The sequence below is a fragment of the Lontra canadensis genome, unplaced genomic scaffold, assembly GCF_010015895.1.
Source record: "Lontra canadensis isolate GAN:19392208 unplaced genomic scaffold, GSC_riverotter_1.0 scaffold40, whole genome shotgun sequence".
In the NCBI taxonomy this organism is placed as follows: Eukaryota; Metazoa; Chordata; class Mammalia; order Carnivora; family Mustelidae; genus Lontra; species Lontra canadensis.
In genome coordinates this window covers 9,315,746-9,336,898 of record NW_022631034.1, presented here as the reverse complement: position 1 = coordinate 9,336,898, position 21,153 = coordinate 9,315,746, and the positions used below count along the sequence as shown (strand labels likewise).

Below are 21,153 nucleotides of genomic sequence, written 5' to 3'. Positions count from 1 at the left end.
TATACAGTCAGACAACATGGCGCCAGCTCTGTCATTTATCATATATCCTTGGGCAGTAATTAGATTCTCCCAGTCTCATCTTTCTCACATATAAATGGAAATACTTGACTTTACTATTGTACAAAGTTACCTGGAAGTTCAAGTAAGACAGTATAAATCCAAGTACGTTAGACAGATTTACTATAAACATCACAAAAATGTTAAATAATATGGTTAGATAAAAAACTCAAAATAGGAAAATGTGAAGGAAATGCTCATGAAGTTCAAGTTGATAAAACTGTTACAGAATGATGTATTAGGAAATATCTATTAGAAATGTGTAGAAAATGTGCTATGGTGAGTGCTGTGAAGCGTTTAAACATGGCGATTCACAGACCTGTACCCCTGGGGCTAATAATACGTTATATGTTTATAAAAAATTTTTAAAAATTATAAAAAAAAGAGAAATGTGTAGAAATACTCAGAACGAAAGCAAAACACTGAATTTTTTTAAAAGGTGAGTTTTCATCTCTGAGGATTTTTCTGCTTGAGAAGTTATCATACTAAATAATCTAAAATATTCACCTTTTGAAAGCAAATCAATCTGATTAATACAACTATCTCTATATGGAATGGGACATAAAAGGCATTCTAAAATCATACGGATAAAAATATACAAAGAGTTGAATGGGAAAATTATCAATCATATAGAACAAAATGGTGAAATAATGGGAATAAAGGAAACAAACCCCTGATTATTCCAGTATTTAAAACCAAGATAAGGATGAAGAGTAGCATCAACATCTAAGGAAATAGCAGGAAAAGAAAGCAAAAGTCAGGATAATGTTAACAAAAATAAAAGTAACAATAATAGCAATAGTAACCTCACAAGCAGATCTCTTAAATACAACTTTCTCACAGGATTTCTGGAAGGATTAAATGGGAAAATAAATGTGAAAGTACCAAGGAGAGGATATAGCATATATGGTAGATGTTCATACTTTTTCTTAGTTCATTTGTATTTACCACCACCAAAAAGGCCCTCTGACATTTTTAAATCTAAAAATTATTACAGAAGCACCCCCCCACCCTCCCACACACTGATATTTTGCTTCTGGTCTGGCTCTCCTCTAACAATATATCAGCCAGAATGATCTATGTGAAAGGCAAATACAATCATGTGATTCTCTTACTTAAATTTCAACAGCTCCCTACAGATTTTTGGATAAAGTTTTTATCTCTTCAGTGAAGTACCTAAGGCCCTTCATGATCTGGCTTTTGCCCACGTCTCTGGCTTCAGACACTGTTTGTTCTACAAAGGAATCTGGACTTCCTGTACTTCTGTGGGCACATCACACTGGGTTTTTTTTGGTTTGTCTTTGTTTGTTTGTTTTTGTTTTAGAATATGTTCTTACAGACTCTAAATGTCACAAAACAAACTGAGGGTTGGGGGGTAAGGAGAGGGTGGTGGAGTTATGGACATTGGGGAGGGTATGTGCTATGGTGAGTGTTGTGAAGTGTGTAAACATGGCGATTCACAGACCTGTACCCCTGGGGCTAATAATACATTATATGTTTATAAAAAAATTTTAAAAATTATTTAAAAAAAAAGAATATGTTCTTACCTCTGCCTGGAAAATCTCTTTCTTTCCTATACCCTTCCCTACATTCATAGTATTTTATATAATTATCTCACTTAATCATTTTTTAAAAAAGATTTCATTTATTTATTTATTTGACAGAGAGAGACACACAGCGAGAGAGGAACACAGGCAGGGGGAGTAGGAGAGGGAGAAGCAGGCTTCCCACTGAGCAGGGAGCCAGATGCGGCTCCATGGGGGGCTTGATCCCAGGAGCCTGGGATCATGACCTGAGCCAAAGGGCACCTTATCTCATTGTCTTTACAACAATTCTTAGAATTGGGTACTATTATAATTTTCATTTACAGATAAGAACACCAAGGAAGTTATTTGCCTTAGATCACAGAGCTAGTAACTAGACAAACAAGGTCTAGCTCCAAAGCCTATGGTCTTAATTTCCATGCCTTTCAAATTCTACTGTTTCCTTTATGATCACATTATGTGAGATACTGTATATACTTTTAGGTATTTTAAAAGTTTAAAATGAGTGACAAGAGAAGTAGAATAATTTTCTTCGAATATTTGAGGGGCTATTATCAAAAGAGATTTAGGTTATTCTGTGATGCATAGAAGATAAAAATTAGGACTATTGAGTAGAAGTTAAAGAAGGTCAGATTTCAAGTCAGTATAATAAATGCTCTAACAATTACAGATGTCCAACAATTGCATAGCTTGTTTTTTTTTAAAGGACAGAGCTCCTTATAACTATTAAAATAGAAATAAGATTACTATCACATATGTCACATATGAATCAGTTTCTTTATAAGAGGAGGGAAATTAGATGTCCTTTTCATTCCAATACAACTATAAACCCAATAAAATAGTTACTCTTCACCCATTCACCTCTGATTTTCTTTCCCAGTAGTAAGGGTAAATCTGCACTGTATCACCAATATTATTATTGTTGGATTCCACTTACAATTTATTACATTAGGTCAGGGTTTCTCAACCACCACACTACTAACAACCTGGGCTAGATAATCTTTCTTACATATGTCAGAGGGGAGGAGTAATGTCTTGTGCATTGTAGGATGTTCAGCAACATCTCTGGACTCTATACTTCCCTCAGCGTTAAGAACGAAAAATGTCTCCAGACATTGCCAAGTTTGGGGGCCAAGAGTGCAGTGGGGGAGGAACCAAAATCATCCCTGGTTGAGAACCACTGCATTAGAACAAATCATCTCATTTCTGATTCATAGAGTTCTCAAGGAAACCTTGTTTTCAGAGCTAAGTTATACCTGTACACCAAGAAATACATGACATTGTGGCGCCAATGACAGCTAATTCAATGTGTATGTATGCACACATAATGTGTATCAAGTGCTGTGCCCAAGTTACTGGTAGCCCTTAAATTAAGTAAAAGATGTTTCTTTCCCCAATGTTATAATTTGGAAAAATCTTAAATGAGTTATTAAAGGCAGCAGCTTATTCTACTTATTTTACTTTTTCTCACAACAAAGTTTGGTTTTGAATCAGAAATAAAGATATGATTCAGTTTAGTAAAAACTGATACAACATTAACAGTTATAGTAAGGTAGTTTTTACTTCTGTTACATCCTATAAAATTTTTAGTACAATGCAATCCAAATTGGATGGAGCTTAATCTACCAAGTAGTAAAAGTTATGATCTACATAATAGACACTATTATATTTTTAGGTAAGAAAACCTACTCCAAACTAATTAAGGCACCTGGATCTAAAATATTAGGCACAAAGCATTTTATTTTATTTTTTTTTTAAGATTTTATTTATTTGACAGACAGAGATCACAAGTAGGCAGAGAGGCAGGCAGAGAGAGAGAGGAGGAAGCAGGCCCCCTGAGGAGCAGAGAGCCTGATGTGGGACTCGATCCCAGAACCCTGAGATCATGACCTGAGGCGAAGGCAGAGGCTTAACCCACTGAGCCACCCAGGCGCCCAGCACAAAGCATTTTAAATGGGAAACAGAATTGCTAAGTATGAAGTAAAGCCATAACTTACCAATCTGGGCCATAATCTGACAAAGGGCAATCTGTTTTAAATATGTGGATTTCCCACTCATATTAGGTCCAGTTATGATCAAAAAATTACTTCCTTCTGTAATATAAGTATTGTTGGCTATAGGTTTTTCCACAGATATTTTTTCAAGAATGGGATGCCATCCCTGTTTGATTGCTAAAGTATCAGTAAATTCTGGTCGAACTAAAAAAAAAAAAAAAAAAAAGAATGGTTTCATAAGATTAATATATTTATGTTTAATGGTCTGTGTGGTGTGTATGTGTGATTTTACTATGGTCAATTTGGGACAAAGCATTAAGGTACTATTTTATCTTAAATCTCTACCAAAATTCCTCTAGATTGTAACTGACGCATTCTAATCACCATCACAACTTTTATTCACTTCCAGGGGACCCTAGGATTTAGTTCTTTGTCATTGTCCTGAGCTCCAAAATAGTCTGTGTAACATTTCCAGATTTATATAGATTAAAAAGAGTCAACTAGCCATTGATAATACCTTTTTTTAAAGGTTTTATTTATTTATTTGACAGAGAGAGAGAGAGAGAAAGAAAGAAAGAAAGGAAAAAAGAAAGAAAGAAAGAGTGGGCATAAGCAGGGGGAGCAGAAGAGGGAGAAGCAGGCTTCCTTCCAAGCAGGGAGCCCCATGTGGGGCTTGATCCCAGGACTCTGGGATGAATGACCTGAGCTGAAGGCAGCTGTTTAACTGACTGAGCCACCCAGGCACCCTGATAACACTTTTTTTTTTTTTTTTTTTTTTTGAGAGAAAGAGAGAGAGTGTGAGGTGAGCGGGGGAGAAGAAGAATCTCAAGCAGACTCCCCACTGATTGTGGAACCCAACATGGGACTCAATCTTATGACCATAGGATCATGGTCTGAGCTGAAATCAAGAGTCAGATGCTTAACAACTGAACCACCCAGGCATCCTGATAATACTTTCAAAATAACAATTAATTACCAGTACTACAAAATTGCACATTTACTTAATTCCCATCTTAGACTTTTTTTCAAATTTGGCATACTTAGCTTTTCAAGTGGTATATGGATATAAAATAGAACCAAATGTAAATATAATTTTATGTCCAGAAACTTACAGAAATTTTGTCTAAAAAGAATACCCAGATGATAGGCAAAACAGACACAAAATATATTAATTTATAGAAATAAATAAAGATCAGGTTTCTATGAATACCTTCCAAGGTAAAGGGAGGAAGACAGGACATGGGGACAAGGAAACACTAAATTCCTATATGCTTCTAAAAAAAAAAAAAAATCCTATATGCTTCTACAGGAAACACATGGATAAACTCAAAAGCATTCATTATAAGAGAGAGGGGTTGGTTAGAAAATAATTTTTAAACTAGTTTCAAAGTATTTTTAACACCAGAACTTATTATTTATAAGTCTGGGGTTTCAGGATGATCCCTCTCAAATTAAAATGGAGCAACATCAAATATCTTAATAGCTAAGAAAACTATTAAAAATATATGATATAATCCCTGATCTTAAGATGCTCACATCTAAAGAGCTAGTTTAGAAAATGCTCCCTTGGAGATTCATTTCTCTCATCTGCTCTGTCACACTGCTTCTCAGGAGTAATCAGACTTGAACTTCATCAATTTGGATCATTGTTATTTCCACCAAGGACGAAGATTTTCGGTCTTTCCTATTTGGGGAAACTTTCAAGTTTCTTGCAGTATTTCCTTTCTCACTTGTCAATTTCTCAGTAAGTAATTTTCTTACTTTTAAAATAAAATTTAAGAGTAATTTTACTTTATCTACTTTAAGTCTTAGTCTGAGACCATAGGCAAGAGACTATATTTCAGGTAAAAAAAGAAAGCATTCATAATTGTTAATAAAATTGTTTGGATGGAAGACAAATTTCAGTACCCAACATATTTATTCCAAAGAAAGTAACTTACCATAGTCAGAAAGAGTGCAGGCATGAGCAAATGACAGTAGCATATCCAGCATTGACACAGTATCAGATAGTTTATATAAGCAATGAATATGTTCATAAATCTCACTAAGCAGTTTGCACACTATCCTGAAAGTATACATTTGGAAGTCAGGTATTGATTTTAAAGAGGGACATACAATATAATTGTAAAACAATATCAAATGTATTGCCTAAGGTAAAATACCATTCACAGTTCAGTTGTATTCCACAGGTAAATCTATTGTTCTTTTGCCTCATTTTAGAGATTAGGAAATTGAAGTTCCTTGAGTTCAAGGAATTTGTAACAAGAATGCATCTTCTGGTATGTTAACATTATGTTTTAGAAATGACTGCTGATTATTAAATACTAATAAAATTAATTTTCATAATAAAATTATTTTATAGGTCAAACAAGACCTTAATATACTTCAACAGACCCCACCTGCTAATTATTTTGTGTTTTTTTGTAAATGTTAAATTCAACATAAAAGTTACTATATTCTCTCTCTTTCATAACACACACACACACACACACACACCCTAACAACGTAATTATTTAAGCTTTTATGTAGCAGAGGTGTTACACTGTGACATAATATAAAAGGTTTTCCTTGGAGCACCTGGCTGGCTCCCTTGGTAGAATATGTGACTCTTGGTCCGGTTATGAGTTCAAGAAAAAGAGTGTAGAGATTACTTAAAAAAAAAAAAAAAAAATCTTAAGGGGTGCCCGGGTGGCTCAGCTGGTTAAGCATCTGACTCTTGATACTAGCTCAAGGTCTTGGTTTTTCCCTTACGAGGAGAAATATGTTCCCCAGACCTATTAGATCTCATAATCTCTGCGGTCAATGCCCTGAAATTGTTTTGAAAGTCCAACATTTGTCTTTATCATCTCAGCTCATTGATTATGAATGATCATTTATTATTTTGCTAGGCCCTCCCTCACCCCACCCATGCTGTACTGCGACTGTTTCATGATCAGCAAAAGACTGGCACTATTGTAATTTTATATATGTATACGTATATATATATACGTATACATATATAAATGAAGTTCAGGGCTTGCATACCATAAGAAATGAATAACTGAATGAAACCCAAGATAAGCCCATCATGTGCCAAATTCTATATCATGGTAGAATGCGTACTATGGAAGTATTAAGTATAATGATTTTTTTTGTTTTTGTTTTTGCAATTGATTTGCCCTGAATCTTCTGTAAGGCTGAGCAATCCCAATCGCAATGACAGACTTTAAAAAGTTTTAACTGGGACGCCTGGGTGGCTCAGTTGGTTAAGTGGCTGCCTTCGGCTCAGGTCATGATCCCAGCGTCCTGGGATCGAGTCCCATATCGGGCTCCTTGCTCGGCAGGGAATCTGCTTTTCCCTCTGTCTCTGCCTGCCTCTCTGCCTACTTGTGATCTCTCTCTCTCTCTCTCTGACAAATGAATAAATAAAATCTTAAAAAAAAAAAAAATTAAAAGTTTTAACTGTTCTTCCAGGAAATGTTCTTTCTTTGCTAACAATTGTAATTTTATAATTTTCTACTATCAAACAAAAAGTCAATTAATGGAAATTTATTATAATGCTTCAAGTTGAACCAATTTAATATTTAAAAATTTCAAATGGGCTTACATATAAGTCATATGATAGATTTCTCTCAAAGATTCTTGACATCTTTCATTCATTTTAATTAAGTCTGCTGATGTAAAGGTATAAGAACTTTTCACTTTAGATATCTGCTAGGAAATTAATAAAATTTAAAAACTATCAAGATGTGTATACACTCCTATAAAATAAAACATACAGATTTTAAACAGTATAGATATTTAGGTTAATTAATTTTGGAGATAAAGCATCACAAATAAAGTCTCAAATAATGTCTGCAAAAAAGAAAAGAACACTTCTAAAGTTAAAGCACTTAAAGTTAACCTACAGTATTTTGGCACAACTATTTGAACAGGTCTTAAAATAGCTCTGCAGAAATGTCAGACAGTACATCTTATTATCCAGTAATATGCATGACAGATATCAGTAATTTTCACTCCATCTCTGACCCATCTTAGGCCTTGCCCCATATCTGAACCTCACTCAATTTCTAATCCCATTACCATATCTCAACCAATTCTTTGCTTTTTCTATCCCCCATTACCCGTTAATACAGTGTGTATTTAAAAACCCTAAAAGTTAAATGGTTTGTTTTTGTCAGAAGGTGCCCCCTGAGAGCACAGAAAACAAAATTAGAGTGGGTTAGATTTTCCCCAAACTGGTATATCATGAAGATGTGAGTATGTACTTAAGAAAAAATATTTCTCTGGTTCAAAGGTATGGCAATATTGGATTTTAAAAAGTTAGCAGATTTATTTCAGGATTTTTAAACCTTTAATAGGTAAATGTGCATTGAGAACTACCTAAGACAGGAGATGGTACAATATTTTCCAAATTCCTTTGATCAAAATATCTTTTGGACTTTTTTTATTTCCTTTTTTTTATACATACCAAGCTTCCAGAACTGTGGGATGCACTGTTTGGTGTTTCCCCCCAGAATAAGAAAATTAGAAGTTTCTAACTCAACTCTTACATTAGTATAACTGTCAGATTGACAGGAATAGGAAAGCAATATACAGAACATTTGAAAAATTTGGCATGTAAAATTCAAGGAATGTCTGAAAAAATGTAAAATGTATTTCAGAAAAAATAATTTCCAAACCAAAACTCTAAAATGAACCTTAATAAATTCTGAAGGAAGTCGATTATTGGGTAGAGCTGTATAGTCGGTAGTCATCTGAATGAAAAATCCTCGAGCAGAGCTAAAACTTGTCCTTAAAGGAAGACTATATTTTTCTGCAAGCTGTGATATCATTCCTAGTGACCAGAAACAAGAAAAACAGAAAGAATTTTAATGAGAACATTACTGTTTTTAAAAAATCATTTTTGTTTTTTTATATGTAAATAGGAAGGTCTTGCTACTCTTTTAAACTGTAAATATTTTTTTCTTTATTTACACATTTTTAACTTTATTTTCTTTTTTTCAGCATTCCAGTATTCATTGTTTATGCACCACACCCACTGCTCCATGCAATACATGCCCTCCTTAATACCCACCACCAGGCTCACCTAACTGCCCACCCCCCTCCCTTCCAAAACCCTCAGTTTGTTTCTGAGTCCACAGTCTCTCATGGTTCATCTCCCCCTCCAATTTCCCCCAACTCCCTTCTCCTCTCCTTCTCTCAATGTCCTCTGTGTTACTCCTTATGCTCCACAAGTAAGTGAAGCCATTATGATAACTGACTCTCTCTGCTTGACTTATTTCACTCAGCATAATCTCTTCCAGTCCTGTCCATGTTCATACAAAAGTTGGGTATTCATCCTTTCTGATGGAGGCATAATACTCCATTGTATATATGGACCATATCTTCTTTATCCACTGTAAAGATTTTTAATGTCTAACACATTGGTGGTCAAGTACTCTTTTAAGAAAAAAATTGGTAGTACAAAGATAGTCATTCTATAGGTAGGTAGTTTGAAAGTAAAAAAAAAAAACTTAAAAATTAAACTAAGACTATTTCATACTCTATTAGAATATGTTTCCATTCAACTTTTTAAAAAGTGAATAGTCATGTAAATTATTATAATCATTAGTTCAGAGTAAGAAATTCTCCCTACAAAACATATTTTGCAAAACAAAATATTCCAAAAAGGAAATGGTGATACAACAAATACTTAAAATACCCAAATTTTCCTATCAACTTCAAACTTACCAGAGTTCTAAATTTTTATTTATTTATTTATTTTAAAGATTTTATTTATTTGAGAGATGGAGATCACAAGTAGGCAGAGAAGCAGGCGGAGAGAGAAAAGGAAGCAGGCGGAGAGAGAAAAGGAAGCAGGCTCCCCGCTGAGCAGAGAGCCTGATGCAGGGCTCAATCCCAGGACCCTGGGATCACGACCTGAGCCGAAGACAGAGGCTTTAACCCACTGAGCCACCAGGTGCCCCGTAAATTTTTATTTTTAACTTGATGATCATTAATGCTTGGAACATTACTTGTGAAAATTAAGATTTTTATTCCTCAAAATAGTTCTTCCAACAATTTTCCTGCTTCTCTCAGTGATACCACTACTTTCAGGCTAGAAATTTCAATTAGCACCAATAGCTACATTTCCCTTTACTATGGCCATAACTACTCAATTATTAACTCATTTCAACATTTGCATTTCTCTCATATACACTGCTATCACTCAAATGTTTTAGCTTGTAATAGTTTAAAATGGTTTCCCTGTCTCCATTGCTCTACTCAAATTCATTCAACCAATCTTCTTGATCAATTTCACTCTACAGAGCAAAAATATCTCAGTGCCTCTGCATTCTCTAAGGAGAAAAAAAAAACCCCAAACGCCCAGCCTTCAAAGACAAATTCTGGTCCCCAGCCTACATTTCCAATCTTATCTCTTGCAAGTTCTGTCAGGGAATGCCCCATTCCATCCTAACCAATTTCCTTTCTCATCTGTTGAGGTTTCATTAGCCTTTGTGCTTTGGTTTGTACTACTGCCAGTATATAGGATTCCTTTCTAGGCTATTCTGTCTACTAAAAACATTCCCATCCTCTATACTTCCACACCTAATCAATCTCTGACCCCTATAACCTGCTATATTTTTCATCATATATTTATACCCATTGATATGATCTGATCTATGTGACTGATATACGCATCTATCTACCTATCTATACATATGAACACACACACACACACACACAAACACACTCACACATACACATTCTACACACAGGCATTTCTTTCTTGTCTGTCTTCCCTACTATAACATGAACTCCATGAAGACAGGGACTTTATCCTGTTCACAGTATAGTCCTAGTACCCAAAACAGTGTCCATATTTACAAGAAATTCCATAAAGTTGTTAAATGAAGTAGTACTTAACTAGAAATTAAATACAGTGGTAGTTGCTCAAATGTTACCTCTTCTAAACAAATATACCTCTTCCTCTGAAATCACTTAGTACTGACAGCCTGCATTTTTCATATATTTTATATACAATGTTATATGAAGGTAGACAAACATGTCCTGGTCTTCAGGTAACTCTAAGTTTGAAGAAACTCTATATTTAAGTTTGGAGAAAAAAATAGACACATTCTAACACTTATAGATACTTATTTTCAAAATGGTATTTTAATATATTTTAAATGACAGTGTTAACCTTATCTCTTTTGGTAACAAAATTTTAAAAATATGTGTGGCTTGTTATCACCAGCAGAAAAGCACATGTTCTAAAAAGGTTTAATTTAAGAAAAAATAGAAAAATACAGTGAAGTAATTAAATTACCTGCAATGTCATCTACAATCTCTGTATATGTTCTTCTAGCTATGTCAAGAAATTCATTTATGTTGGATCTCACTGCATAGCACTTCTGAGTCCTCATGTTCAGGCATCCTTTCATGTATCTTGCATCATCATTAATTACGGTTTTAATTTTTTCAAGTATGATTCCAAACCTAAAAAAGAACATTATAGGAAATAAGGCAAATGATTATTTTAATTTGTAATTTGAGTCACAGTTAATGACATATTTTCTTAGGATAAACAATTTTAAATATAACAACTTTTTCTTGAAATCTATTGAAAATTATTTAAATAATTTAGCAATGTATGTATATTACATTACATAAACTAGAACCATGACTATAAAAATTTTTAAATATTCTGTCAATCAGGACTAGTCTCTTAAAATAACATGAAGTCACCAGGAACAATTCTATAACTGCTAATAAAAAGCTCTCCCAAGGATGCCTGGGTGGCCCAGTCAGTTAAGCGTCTGCCTTTGGCTCAGGTCATGATCCCAGAGTCTTGGTAAACTGTCTAGCATTAGGCTCCTTGCTCAGCAGGGAGCCTGCTTCTCCCTCCACCTGCTGCTCCCCTTGCTGGTGCTCTCTCCCTTTCTCTGTCTCTGACAAATAAATAAAATCTTTTTAAAAAAATCTCCCAAGTTAAACCCCTGACTTTCCCTATGAGTACAAAACATATCCCTGAAGAACTGTTATAAAAATTCTGGCTTTGTGTTCATTAACTCAGTCAACATTTACTTATAGCATGTATGATCACTGTGTTCGGTGCACAGATCCAAAGAAGGATTAAGTGTTTGGTTCTTGCCTTCAGGTGGGGCCAGACAAACTAAACACATATTGTAAGACAGTGTAACAGAAACCTCACAATAATTAGTAATTAAGTACAGTGATCATGCAAACCAAAACTCTCGTAACACCTATTTTCCTAACCTTCTGTTTTATCCTGTTCTGTATGTTATTTGTAATTCTGTTTTATTATTAACCTCAGTTTGTGGCTCACAAAAGATGTGAATCCTGAATCAGTAAAATAACAGTTCTTAAGCATCACATGTCTTTTTGGTCAAAAAGCTAGATGTCACTGCTAAAAACATTATTAAAATTAAACTGTATTTAGATCTCTTATTCAATATTTATACCTACTATTTTTTGGTTACATCAAGCCCTTTATGATTTATAAGAGAAATATGTACTTTAATATTTTCAAGTCTTTCCATGGGGAATGGCTAAAAGAAGAAATATCAAAATTGTGTATGATTTCAATTTTTAATATTATTCTAATTGCCTATTAATACAAAAACTCAATGTGCTGTTACCCTATTTAGGGGTACTTATAAGATGTAATGTATAATTAGGACTTTGATGAATAGTTTAAAGATTGTTAACCAGAGTTCAAGTAATTGTTCTACTGATTACAGTTAGAGTCCTTAAAATCATTCATGATCAGGAAGAAAGGAATAATTAGCACGGATATTTAATTAACAGTTGAGTGACAAAGACCTCTTATCTTCCAAGGAACCACAGTAAGCTCTTAATAAAGGTGTGCTACAGTTCCTCAAAACAATCTGTTAAAAAATAAAATAAAGTTGGTTAAAAATAATAAATTATAACACTATTCAAACATAACATTTTACATTTAATACTTGCAGTTTACCAAGAGTTTTCTTGCTTCATCTCATTTGTATATTCATAAAAGATATTTTAGGTATGTAGGTGAGGACAGATGGTACCTCTCCCATTTTCCAGATAAAGAGCACCTGACTAATAAAGGGCATCCACTGCTTTACTATTATGACTTTAGTTTTTCTTGTCTTTCAACTAATTTTTAGCATTCAACTACTTATTAAAGTTAGGAATTTAAACAGCTATCATTGTACATTTAGAGTACTCTGCATATCATTCCAAAATGTGGGTTTTAAATATGCATTAAACTAAAAAAGTGCTTTGCATATTTATAAATAGAGCAATTTCTCCATTCTTATATGGCAAAAGTAGAAGTTTAATTTTGCTTAATGGAAACTATAATTGGTCACTATTTAAATACCTAGAAACAAGAGGAAAACAGTTAACATTTTTTAACTTAAAAATTTTTTTTCATTTATTTAAAGTTGATTAATTAATATACAGTGTATTATTAGCTTCAGAGGTAGAGTTTCATGATTCATCAGTTGCATGTAACATCCAGTGTTCATTACATCAAGTGTCCTCCTTAATGACCACCCAATTATCCCTTCCCCCCATCCACTCCACTCCAGTAACCCCCAGTTTGTTCCCTATAGTTAAGAGTCTCTTATGGTTTGCTTCGCTCTCCTTTTTCATCTTATTTTACTTTTCCTTCCCTTCCCCTAGGTTCATCTGTTTTGTTTTATAAATTCCACACGAATGAAATTATATGATATTTGTCCTTCTCTAACTGACTTATTTCATTCAGGGTAATAACCTCTAATTCCATCTACATGGTTGCAAATGACAAGATTTAATTGTTTCTGATGGCTGAGTAATATTTCATTGTATATATACACTGCATTTTCTTTACCCATTCATTTGTCAGTGGATATCTTGGCTCTTTTCATAGTTTGGCTATTGTGGACATTACTGCTATAAACATCAGGGTTCATGTGTCCTTTCAAATCACTGTTTGTATCCTCTGGAAAAATACCTAGTAGTACAATCGCTGGGTAATAGGGTAGCTCTATTTTTAACTTTTTGAGGACCTCCATACTGTTGTCCAGAGTGGCTGCACCAGCTTGCATTCCTACCATCAGTTTAAGAAGATTCCCCTTTGGGCGCCTGGGTGGCTCAGTGGGTTAAGCCTCTGCCTTCGGCTCAGGTCATGATCTCAGGGTCCTGGGATCGAGTCCCGCATCGGGCTCTCTGCTCGGCAGGGAGCCTGCTTCCTTCTCTCTCTCTGCCTGCCTCTCTGTCTACTTGTGATCTCTGTCTGTCAAATAAATAAATAAAATCTTTAAAAAAAAAAAAAAAAAAAAAAAAAAAAAGAAGATTCCCCTTTCTCTGCATTCTCACCACCATTTGTTGTTTCCTCACTTGTTAATTTTAGCCATCCTGACTGGTGTGAGGTGGTATCTCATTGTGGTTTGATTTGTATTTCCCTGATGATGAATGATGCTGAACATCTTTTCATATGTCTGTTGGCTATTTGGAAGTCTTCTTGGAGAAATTCATAAAAGCATAAAGAAAAACATTTAAATTGCTTATAATTCTACCAACCTTCCAAATAAATTACTTAAATATTATGGTACATTTCCTGTCATTTCCTCAAATAAAAAAAAAATTATCATTGCACATTCCTTTTCTCCCCTACTTAATACTATATCACAAGAATTAGAAACTTTTAATAGCATAAATTTTAATAAGTCATAATATTTTACCCTTTAGAAAACAAACAGTCTCTTCCCCTAATAATTGGAGGTCTATACTACTTAGAATTTCTAATATAAATCATGTTGCAATGACCATAACTGGGCATAAATTGTCAGTATTTCTTGAGTTCTTTTGGACAGATTTCTAGTATTGTAACACTGTCAAAAGACAGATGTTGTAAAACTTCCCTGTGAAGTATGTACAATTTGTACTCCTACCAGCTGTCTTTGAAGTTTGTCTCACTCTTCTCTTAGTAGCAGTAAATTGTATCTATTAAGGAGAAAAACAAACAAAAAAACCTAAAATTTTGCTTCTTTTGTATATTAATGACTTTAATTTGTATTTCTTTGACTAAGAGTAAGGTTGAACATGTTTGGTACTATTTATTAACCTCTTTGATTTTCATTTTGGGGGCATTTTCTGTATTTCTATTGGTATTCTAGTATTCTCTTATGAAATTACATGAGTTTTATGACAGAAATTAATATTTTATCTGTCAAATGCTACAAATTTTTCCTAACTTTCTTTGGCCTTTACTTTCCTTTGACATATCAAAGCTTCAGATTTGGGGCACCTGGGTGGCTCAGTGGGTTAAGCCTCTGCCTTTGGCTCAGGGCATGGTCCCAGGACCCTGGGATCGAGCTCCACACTGGGCTCCCTGCTCAGCAGGGAGCCTGCTTCCTCCTCTCTCTCTGCCTGCCTCTCTGCCTACTTGTGATCTGTCTGTCAAATAAATAAATAAAATCATTTTTTTAAAAAAAAGCTTCAAATTTGTGTTTTATTGAATCTATCAATTTTGGGGGATGATTTATTATACCTCTCTCATTCTAAGAAAGATGACATTTTTTACATCTTTTGTCAAATTGCTTTCATTATATATTTTTTAGAATGAAATCTACAACAAATTCTTCCAGATTTTTCATTATTTTTTTCTTTTAAAAAAGCAGTTCTTCCTTGTCACCTTAAGTTTTAAAAAATGTTTTGCACAGGGGTTCCTGGCTGGCTCAGTCAGCAGAGCATGGGGACTTTTGATCTCAGGGCTGTGAGTTATAGACCCATGTTGGGTAGAGAGATTACTTAAATAAATAAATGTTTTAAAAAAGTTTTGCACAGTAGAATATTTAAAAACATATTAGAAAATCACATCAGAAATATTTCAGGTAAGAGTAATCAATGAATGAAGTGAAATCACTGAGTGAAAGTTTAATGAGGAACAGGATATTTACATAGTCTCAAAGTATCTCTCCACAGATTACTTAATAACTTTACAGTGAAGAAATGGATCAAAGTTAATATCACCAGAATGGGGAATGGGGAATGACATCATGTGTCATCATGACATCATGATGTGAGGTACTGAGAAAAATACAACATTGCTCATAGAGTATTACTGCTAAATATAATAAGCTGAATTTAATCATGAGAAAATAACCACACAAATTGAGGAATATTCTATAAAATAAGATACTTTTCAAGATGTTAATATAATGAAAGACAAAGAAAGGATGAGAAACCTTAAGCTGAAAAGAGGTATAAAGAAACATGACATTAGGGGCTCCAGGGTAGCTCAGTCAGTTAAGCACCTCCTTCCAATTAGGTCACAATCCCAGGATCCTGGGATTAGCCCCACATCAGGCTTCCTGCTCAGCAGGGAGTCTGCTTCTCCTTCTCTCTCTGCCCCTCCCCTTGCTCATGCTCTCTCCTGCTCACTCACTCTCCCTCAATAAATAAATAAAATCTTTTTAAAAATGACATTAAATTTCCCTGATAACTAGTGATGATGAACATTTTTTCATTAGTCTGTTGGCCATTTGTATGTCTTCTTTGGAGAAGTGTCTGTTCATGTCTTCTGCCCATTTTTTGACATGATTATGTGTTTTTTGGGTGTTGAGTTTGAGGAGTTCTTTATAGATCTTGGATATTAGCCCTTTGTCTGTAGTGTCATTTGCAAATATCTTCTCCCATTTCATGGGTTGCCTCTTTGTTTTGTTGACTGTTTCCTTTGGTGTACAGAAGCTTTTTATCTTGATGAAATCCCAAAAGTTTATTAGCCATCAGGAAAATTCAAATCAAAACCACATTGCGATATCACCTTACACCAGTTAGAACAGCCAAAATCAATAGGACTGGAAACAACAAGTGTTGGAGAGGATGTGGAGAAAGGGGAACCCTCTTACACTGTTGGTAGGAATGCAATTTGGTGCAGCCACTTTGGAAAACAATGTGGAGATTCCTCAAAAAATTAAAAACAGAGTTACCCTATGACCCTGCAATTGCACTACTGGGTATTACCCCAAAGATACAGATGTAGTGAAAAGAAGGGCCATATGTACCCTAATGTTCAAAACAGCAATGTCCACAATTGCCAAACTGTGGAAAGAACAAACATGCCCTTCAACAGACAAGTGGATAAAGATGTGGTCCATATATACAATGGGATATGATGCAGCCATCAAAAAGGATGAATACCCAACTTTTCTATCAACATGGACAGGACTGGAGGAGATTATGCTGAGTGAAATAAGTCAAACAGAGAGAGTCAATTATCATATGGTTTCACTTACTTGTGGTGCATAAGGAATAACATGGAGGACATTAAGAGAAAGAAAGGAAAAGTGAATTGGGAGAAACTGGAGAGGGAGACAAAGCATGATAGACTGTGGACTCTGAAAAACAAACTGAGGGTTTTGGAAGCGGGGGGATGGTTGAGACTGGTTGTGGGTATTAAGGAGGGCACATACTACCCAGAGCACTGGGTGTGGTGTATAAACAGTGAATCTTGGAACACTGAAAAAAACAAAATTAAATTAAGATGTTAAAAAAATGACATTAAATACAATGAATGGACCTGGACTGGACCCTGTATCAAGAAAAAAAATCCATTAAAAAATTAGTAAAACAATTAGAAATTTTGAGTATGGACTATATATAATAATATTGGATCAATTTTAAATATCCTAAATTTTTAAATTATATTGTGGTTATGTAAGAGAACACCTTTGATCTTAGGATATACACATGTTAGTATTTAGGTACTGCAATTTTCAAATAGTTGAATAAGAGTAATAATAAGAATATAATATGTAGTGAGTGCTGTGTGTATATGGAAAGAATTTGGGAATTCATTATTCTATTCTTGTAACTTTATCTAAATTTGAAATTTTTTGAAATAAAAAGTTTTTTTAAAAAATTAAGGCTACCAATGTTTTGTACAATATACACCATATAAATTACCTTTAAAGGATCCACAAGTTCCAAGGTATGTTTTAGGTATATTAGATTTGTTATCTTTGATTCCGCTGCATTAACCTATTAAAATAAAGATCCAAATGTGGATACCATAAATATACAAGAATAGATTTTCTCCTGAACATTCTACACTTACCATACTCATACATTTTTATTTATCAACATACCCAGTACGCCAGCATAGACAGAAGTTACAGTTACTGACACATCACAATAAGCCTAGTGCACTATTTTCCTGGAAGTCTGACAATAAGAAGAGTTCACCTCATTGTATTCAACTTCCATTTCTACTTCAGCCCCTCAGGTCCAGCTTAACCTAAGTGGTGATAGGAGGTAGAGTTCAATCCTGAGCAGTACTAAGAGACTAATGTTAATTGAAGAAGGCACAAAGGGTATTTGTGAAAGATGATATTTGAAAAGCTTAATCTGAAACTCCCAGGCAGTTACAGAACAACACAAAGCTCCCTCACTGGTTCCTGTTTGTGTGAGTAAAACAATTTTCAGAGTTCCAGTTGTCCAAATTAATTAGGTTTTCAAAATAAAGCAACATCAACATTTAAAATTTCATAAATAAACTTTTAAAAATTAAATTGTAGTATCTCTAGAACAAAAGAGTAGTATTAAACCTTGGGAAATGAAGAATATTTTGTGAATGGACAAATCTACCAATACTGACAAGGAGTTTTAGGATATTACATTATGATATAATAATGTACTTGATATAGTGTTTTTTCTTTTTGCAGTCTCCTGACCTATATCCCTATTGCACAATACCTAGACTGTTTGGTGACTACATGAACCAATTTAAAAGAAATACCAAAATGAATGTTGCAAGCCCCAAAACAAGTTACTGCAGACTTTCTTACAATGGATCTCTGAAACTGGAAGATTAAAAATAAATAATATTCACCAAACAGAAGACAACCATCACCCCTGTTACCAAAGGAGAATATCTTACAAAAATACCATTTTACCTCTGAAGAAGAACAAGATAGAAGGACTAACTCTAATAAATATCAGCCTATAATAAAGTTAGACCAATTAAGAAATGATAGTATCAGCATAAGGACAGGCAGAGCAATCAATGCAACAGAATAAGGAATCTAGAAACAGACTCAAACATATGATTTCAGCCAAACATTTCATTTATAACAACGGTTGACTAAAGAGTAATGGAGAAAGGACAGTTTTTTCTACAAATGGTGTCAGTTAGATTATGAATCTGTATGAAAAAAAGGAAATGTGGTCCCTTCCTCACACCAAACACAAATACCAATTCCATATGGATTATACGTCTAAATACAAGAGGTAAAACAATAAAACATCTGGAATATAACAAAGAAGAGTATCTTCACTATCCTGGGTGTTCTTACCAACTTTAATAAATTTGATAACTAATGAATTACAGGGCCAAACTAATAGCCAAAGTTTTTTATATCTCTCCTATGGTCTGGCTTTTGTCAATGCACAGATTATCATATTACAAACCCTGCAATCATAAACTCCAATGTCTGTGTTTTGCTTCCTACTCAGTAGGGGACATTCCCGCCTAATAACTACCCACTACTGTACTAATGTTTTCCCCTCACTCCTTCTGACTCCTGACCATGTGACGCTATGTGGCATGATTTCTCCTCTCAAAATTATAAGTAATAAAAATCTTTTAATGGCCTCAGCCTCTCCATGTCATCACTTAGTCATTTCCATAAATTAAAATCCCCTGGGTACAATCAAGCCACTGGGGTAGGTAAAGACTTCTTATGCAGAATACAACAACCACAATAAAAGAAAAAACATAAACTAGCCTACATTTAGATTAAGAACTTCTAATAAGGCAGAGAAAGACAATGAGGATCTTACTTATATGTAGAATCTAAAAACAAAAAAACAAGCTCATAACGCAGAGAACACAATGGGGGCTGCCAGAAAGGCAGTAGGGGGTGAGTAAAATGGAAGGAGGACAAACCTCCAGATATAAAATAATTAAGTAATGAGGATTTAATGGACAGCATGGTGACTACAGTTAATAATACTATATTGCATATTTGAAAGTTGCTGAGAGAGTAGATCTTAAAAGTCCTCACCAAAAAAAAAAAAAAAGCATATATGGGGATGGGTGTTAAGTAGATTTAATGTGGCAATCATTGTACAATACATACAAATAACAAATCATAAAAAAAAAAAGAACTTCTGGGGTGCCTGGGTGGCTCAGTGGGTTAAAGCCTCTGCCTTCGGCTCAGGTCATGATTCCAGGGTCCTGGGATCAAGTCCTATATTGGGCTCTCTGCTCAGCAGGGAGCCTGCTTCCCTCTCTCGCTCTCTGCCTGCCTCTCTGCCTACTTCTGATCTCTGTCTGTCAAATAAATAAATAAAATCTTTCAAAAAAAAAAAGAACTTTTATTTATCAAAAGGCATTATTGATCTAGGATAGGTTCTCCAAAAGCCAACTCAGAGAAATTAGAATTTGAGGACATATAATTTATTTGAAAAGTAATTCCAGTAGGTACAGGCAAGAGAATAGGAAAGGGCAGCAATACAAGATACACTGATGAGGAGGAGTCAAGATGGTGGAGAAGTAGCAGGCTGACACTACAGCCTGCTAAAGTACATCAGGTAGCAGGAGATCAGCTAGATAGCTTATCAAACCATTGCAAACACCTACGAATCCAAAGGGAGATTGAAGAGAAGAAGAACAGCAATTCTAGAAACAGAAAATTGACCACTTCTGAAAGGTAGGACCGGCGGAGAAGTGAATCCAAAGCAACGGGAAGTTAGACCGCGGTGGGAGGAGCCAGCTCTGGCAAACGGCGGAGCAATGGAGCACAAAATCAGGACTGTTAAAAGTCTGCTCCACTGAGGGACATAGCTCCAGAGGCTAAACCGGGGTGAAGCCCACGCAGGGCCAGCGTGGCCCTAGGTCCTGCAGGGTCACAGAAGGATAGGGGGTGTCTGAGTGTAGCAGAGCTCGCAGGTATTAGACCAGGAAAGTTGGCGACAGAGACAGAGCCGAGGAGTGAGCTCTCAGCTCGGGGTTACCTTGAACCGGTCGCAGGCTCAATGAGCTCAAAGCAAGGCCAGAGGCCAGGGAGATGGGAGTGATTGGGCTCTTTTCTCTGAGGGAGCACTGAGGGGTGGGGCCCCAAGCTCTCGGCTCCTCTGGGCAGGAGACAGGGAGGCCGCCAATTTCATTCCTGTCCTCCAGAACTCTACGGAAAGCGTTCAGGGGACAAAAGCTCCCAAAAGCGAACCCGAGCTGATTACTCAGCCCGGCCCCTGGTAAAGGGGGGCAATTCCACCTGGGGCAAAGACACTTGAGACTCACTACAATAGCCCCCTCCTCCAGAAGATCAACAAGAAATCCAGCCAGGACCAAGTTCACCTACCAAGGAGAGCGGCGGAATTCCAGAGGAGGAGAGAGCAAAGCACGGAACTCATGGCTTTCTCCCCATGATTCTTTAGTCTTGCAGTTAATTTAATTTTTTTTAATTTTATTTATTTTTTTCTTCTGCTAAATTTTTTTTAACTTTGACCCTTTTCTTTTTTAATGTTTTTTTAACTAGTTTATCTAATATGTGTATATATATATCTTTTTTATATTTTTTCTTTATTCGTTTTCTTTT

At 35.1% G+C, this 21,153-nt stretch overlaps 1 protein-coding gene across 1 annotated transcript in view; it reads right to left on the bottom strand.

Moving 5' to 3' along the window:
• Positions 1-21,153, bottom strand: part of MSH4 (mutS homolog 4) — a 95,386-nt gene that overhangs the window by 18,101 nt on the left and 56,132 nt on the right. Inside the window, exons 9-15 of the mRNA XM_032870296.1 lie at positions 17,519-17,593; positions 12,404-12,468; positions 10,887-11,056; positions 8,275-8,411; positions 7,182-7,285; positions 5,536-5,660; positions 3,599-3,799 (exon numbers count right to left, since the gene is read on the bottom strand). Of these exons, the coding sequence (XP_032726187.1) occupies positions 3,599-3,799; positions 5,536-5,660; positions 7,182-7,285; positions 8,275-8,411; positions 10,887-11,056; positions 12,404-12,468; positions 17,519-17,593 (877 nt within the window). The remainder of the gene's footprint in view (positions 1-3,598; positions 3,800-5,535; positions 5,661-7,181; positions 7,286-8,274; positions 8,412-10,886; positions 11,057-12,403; positions 12,469-17,518; positions 17,594-21,153) is intronic.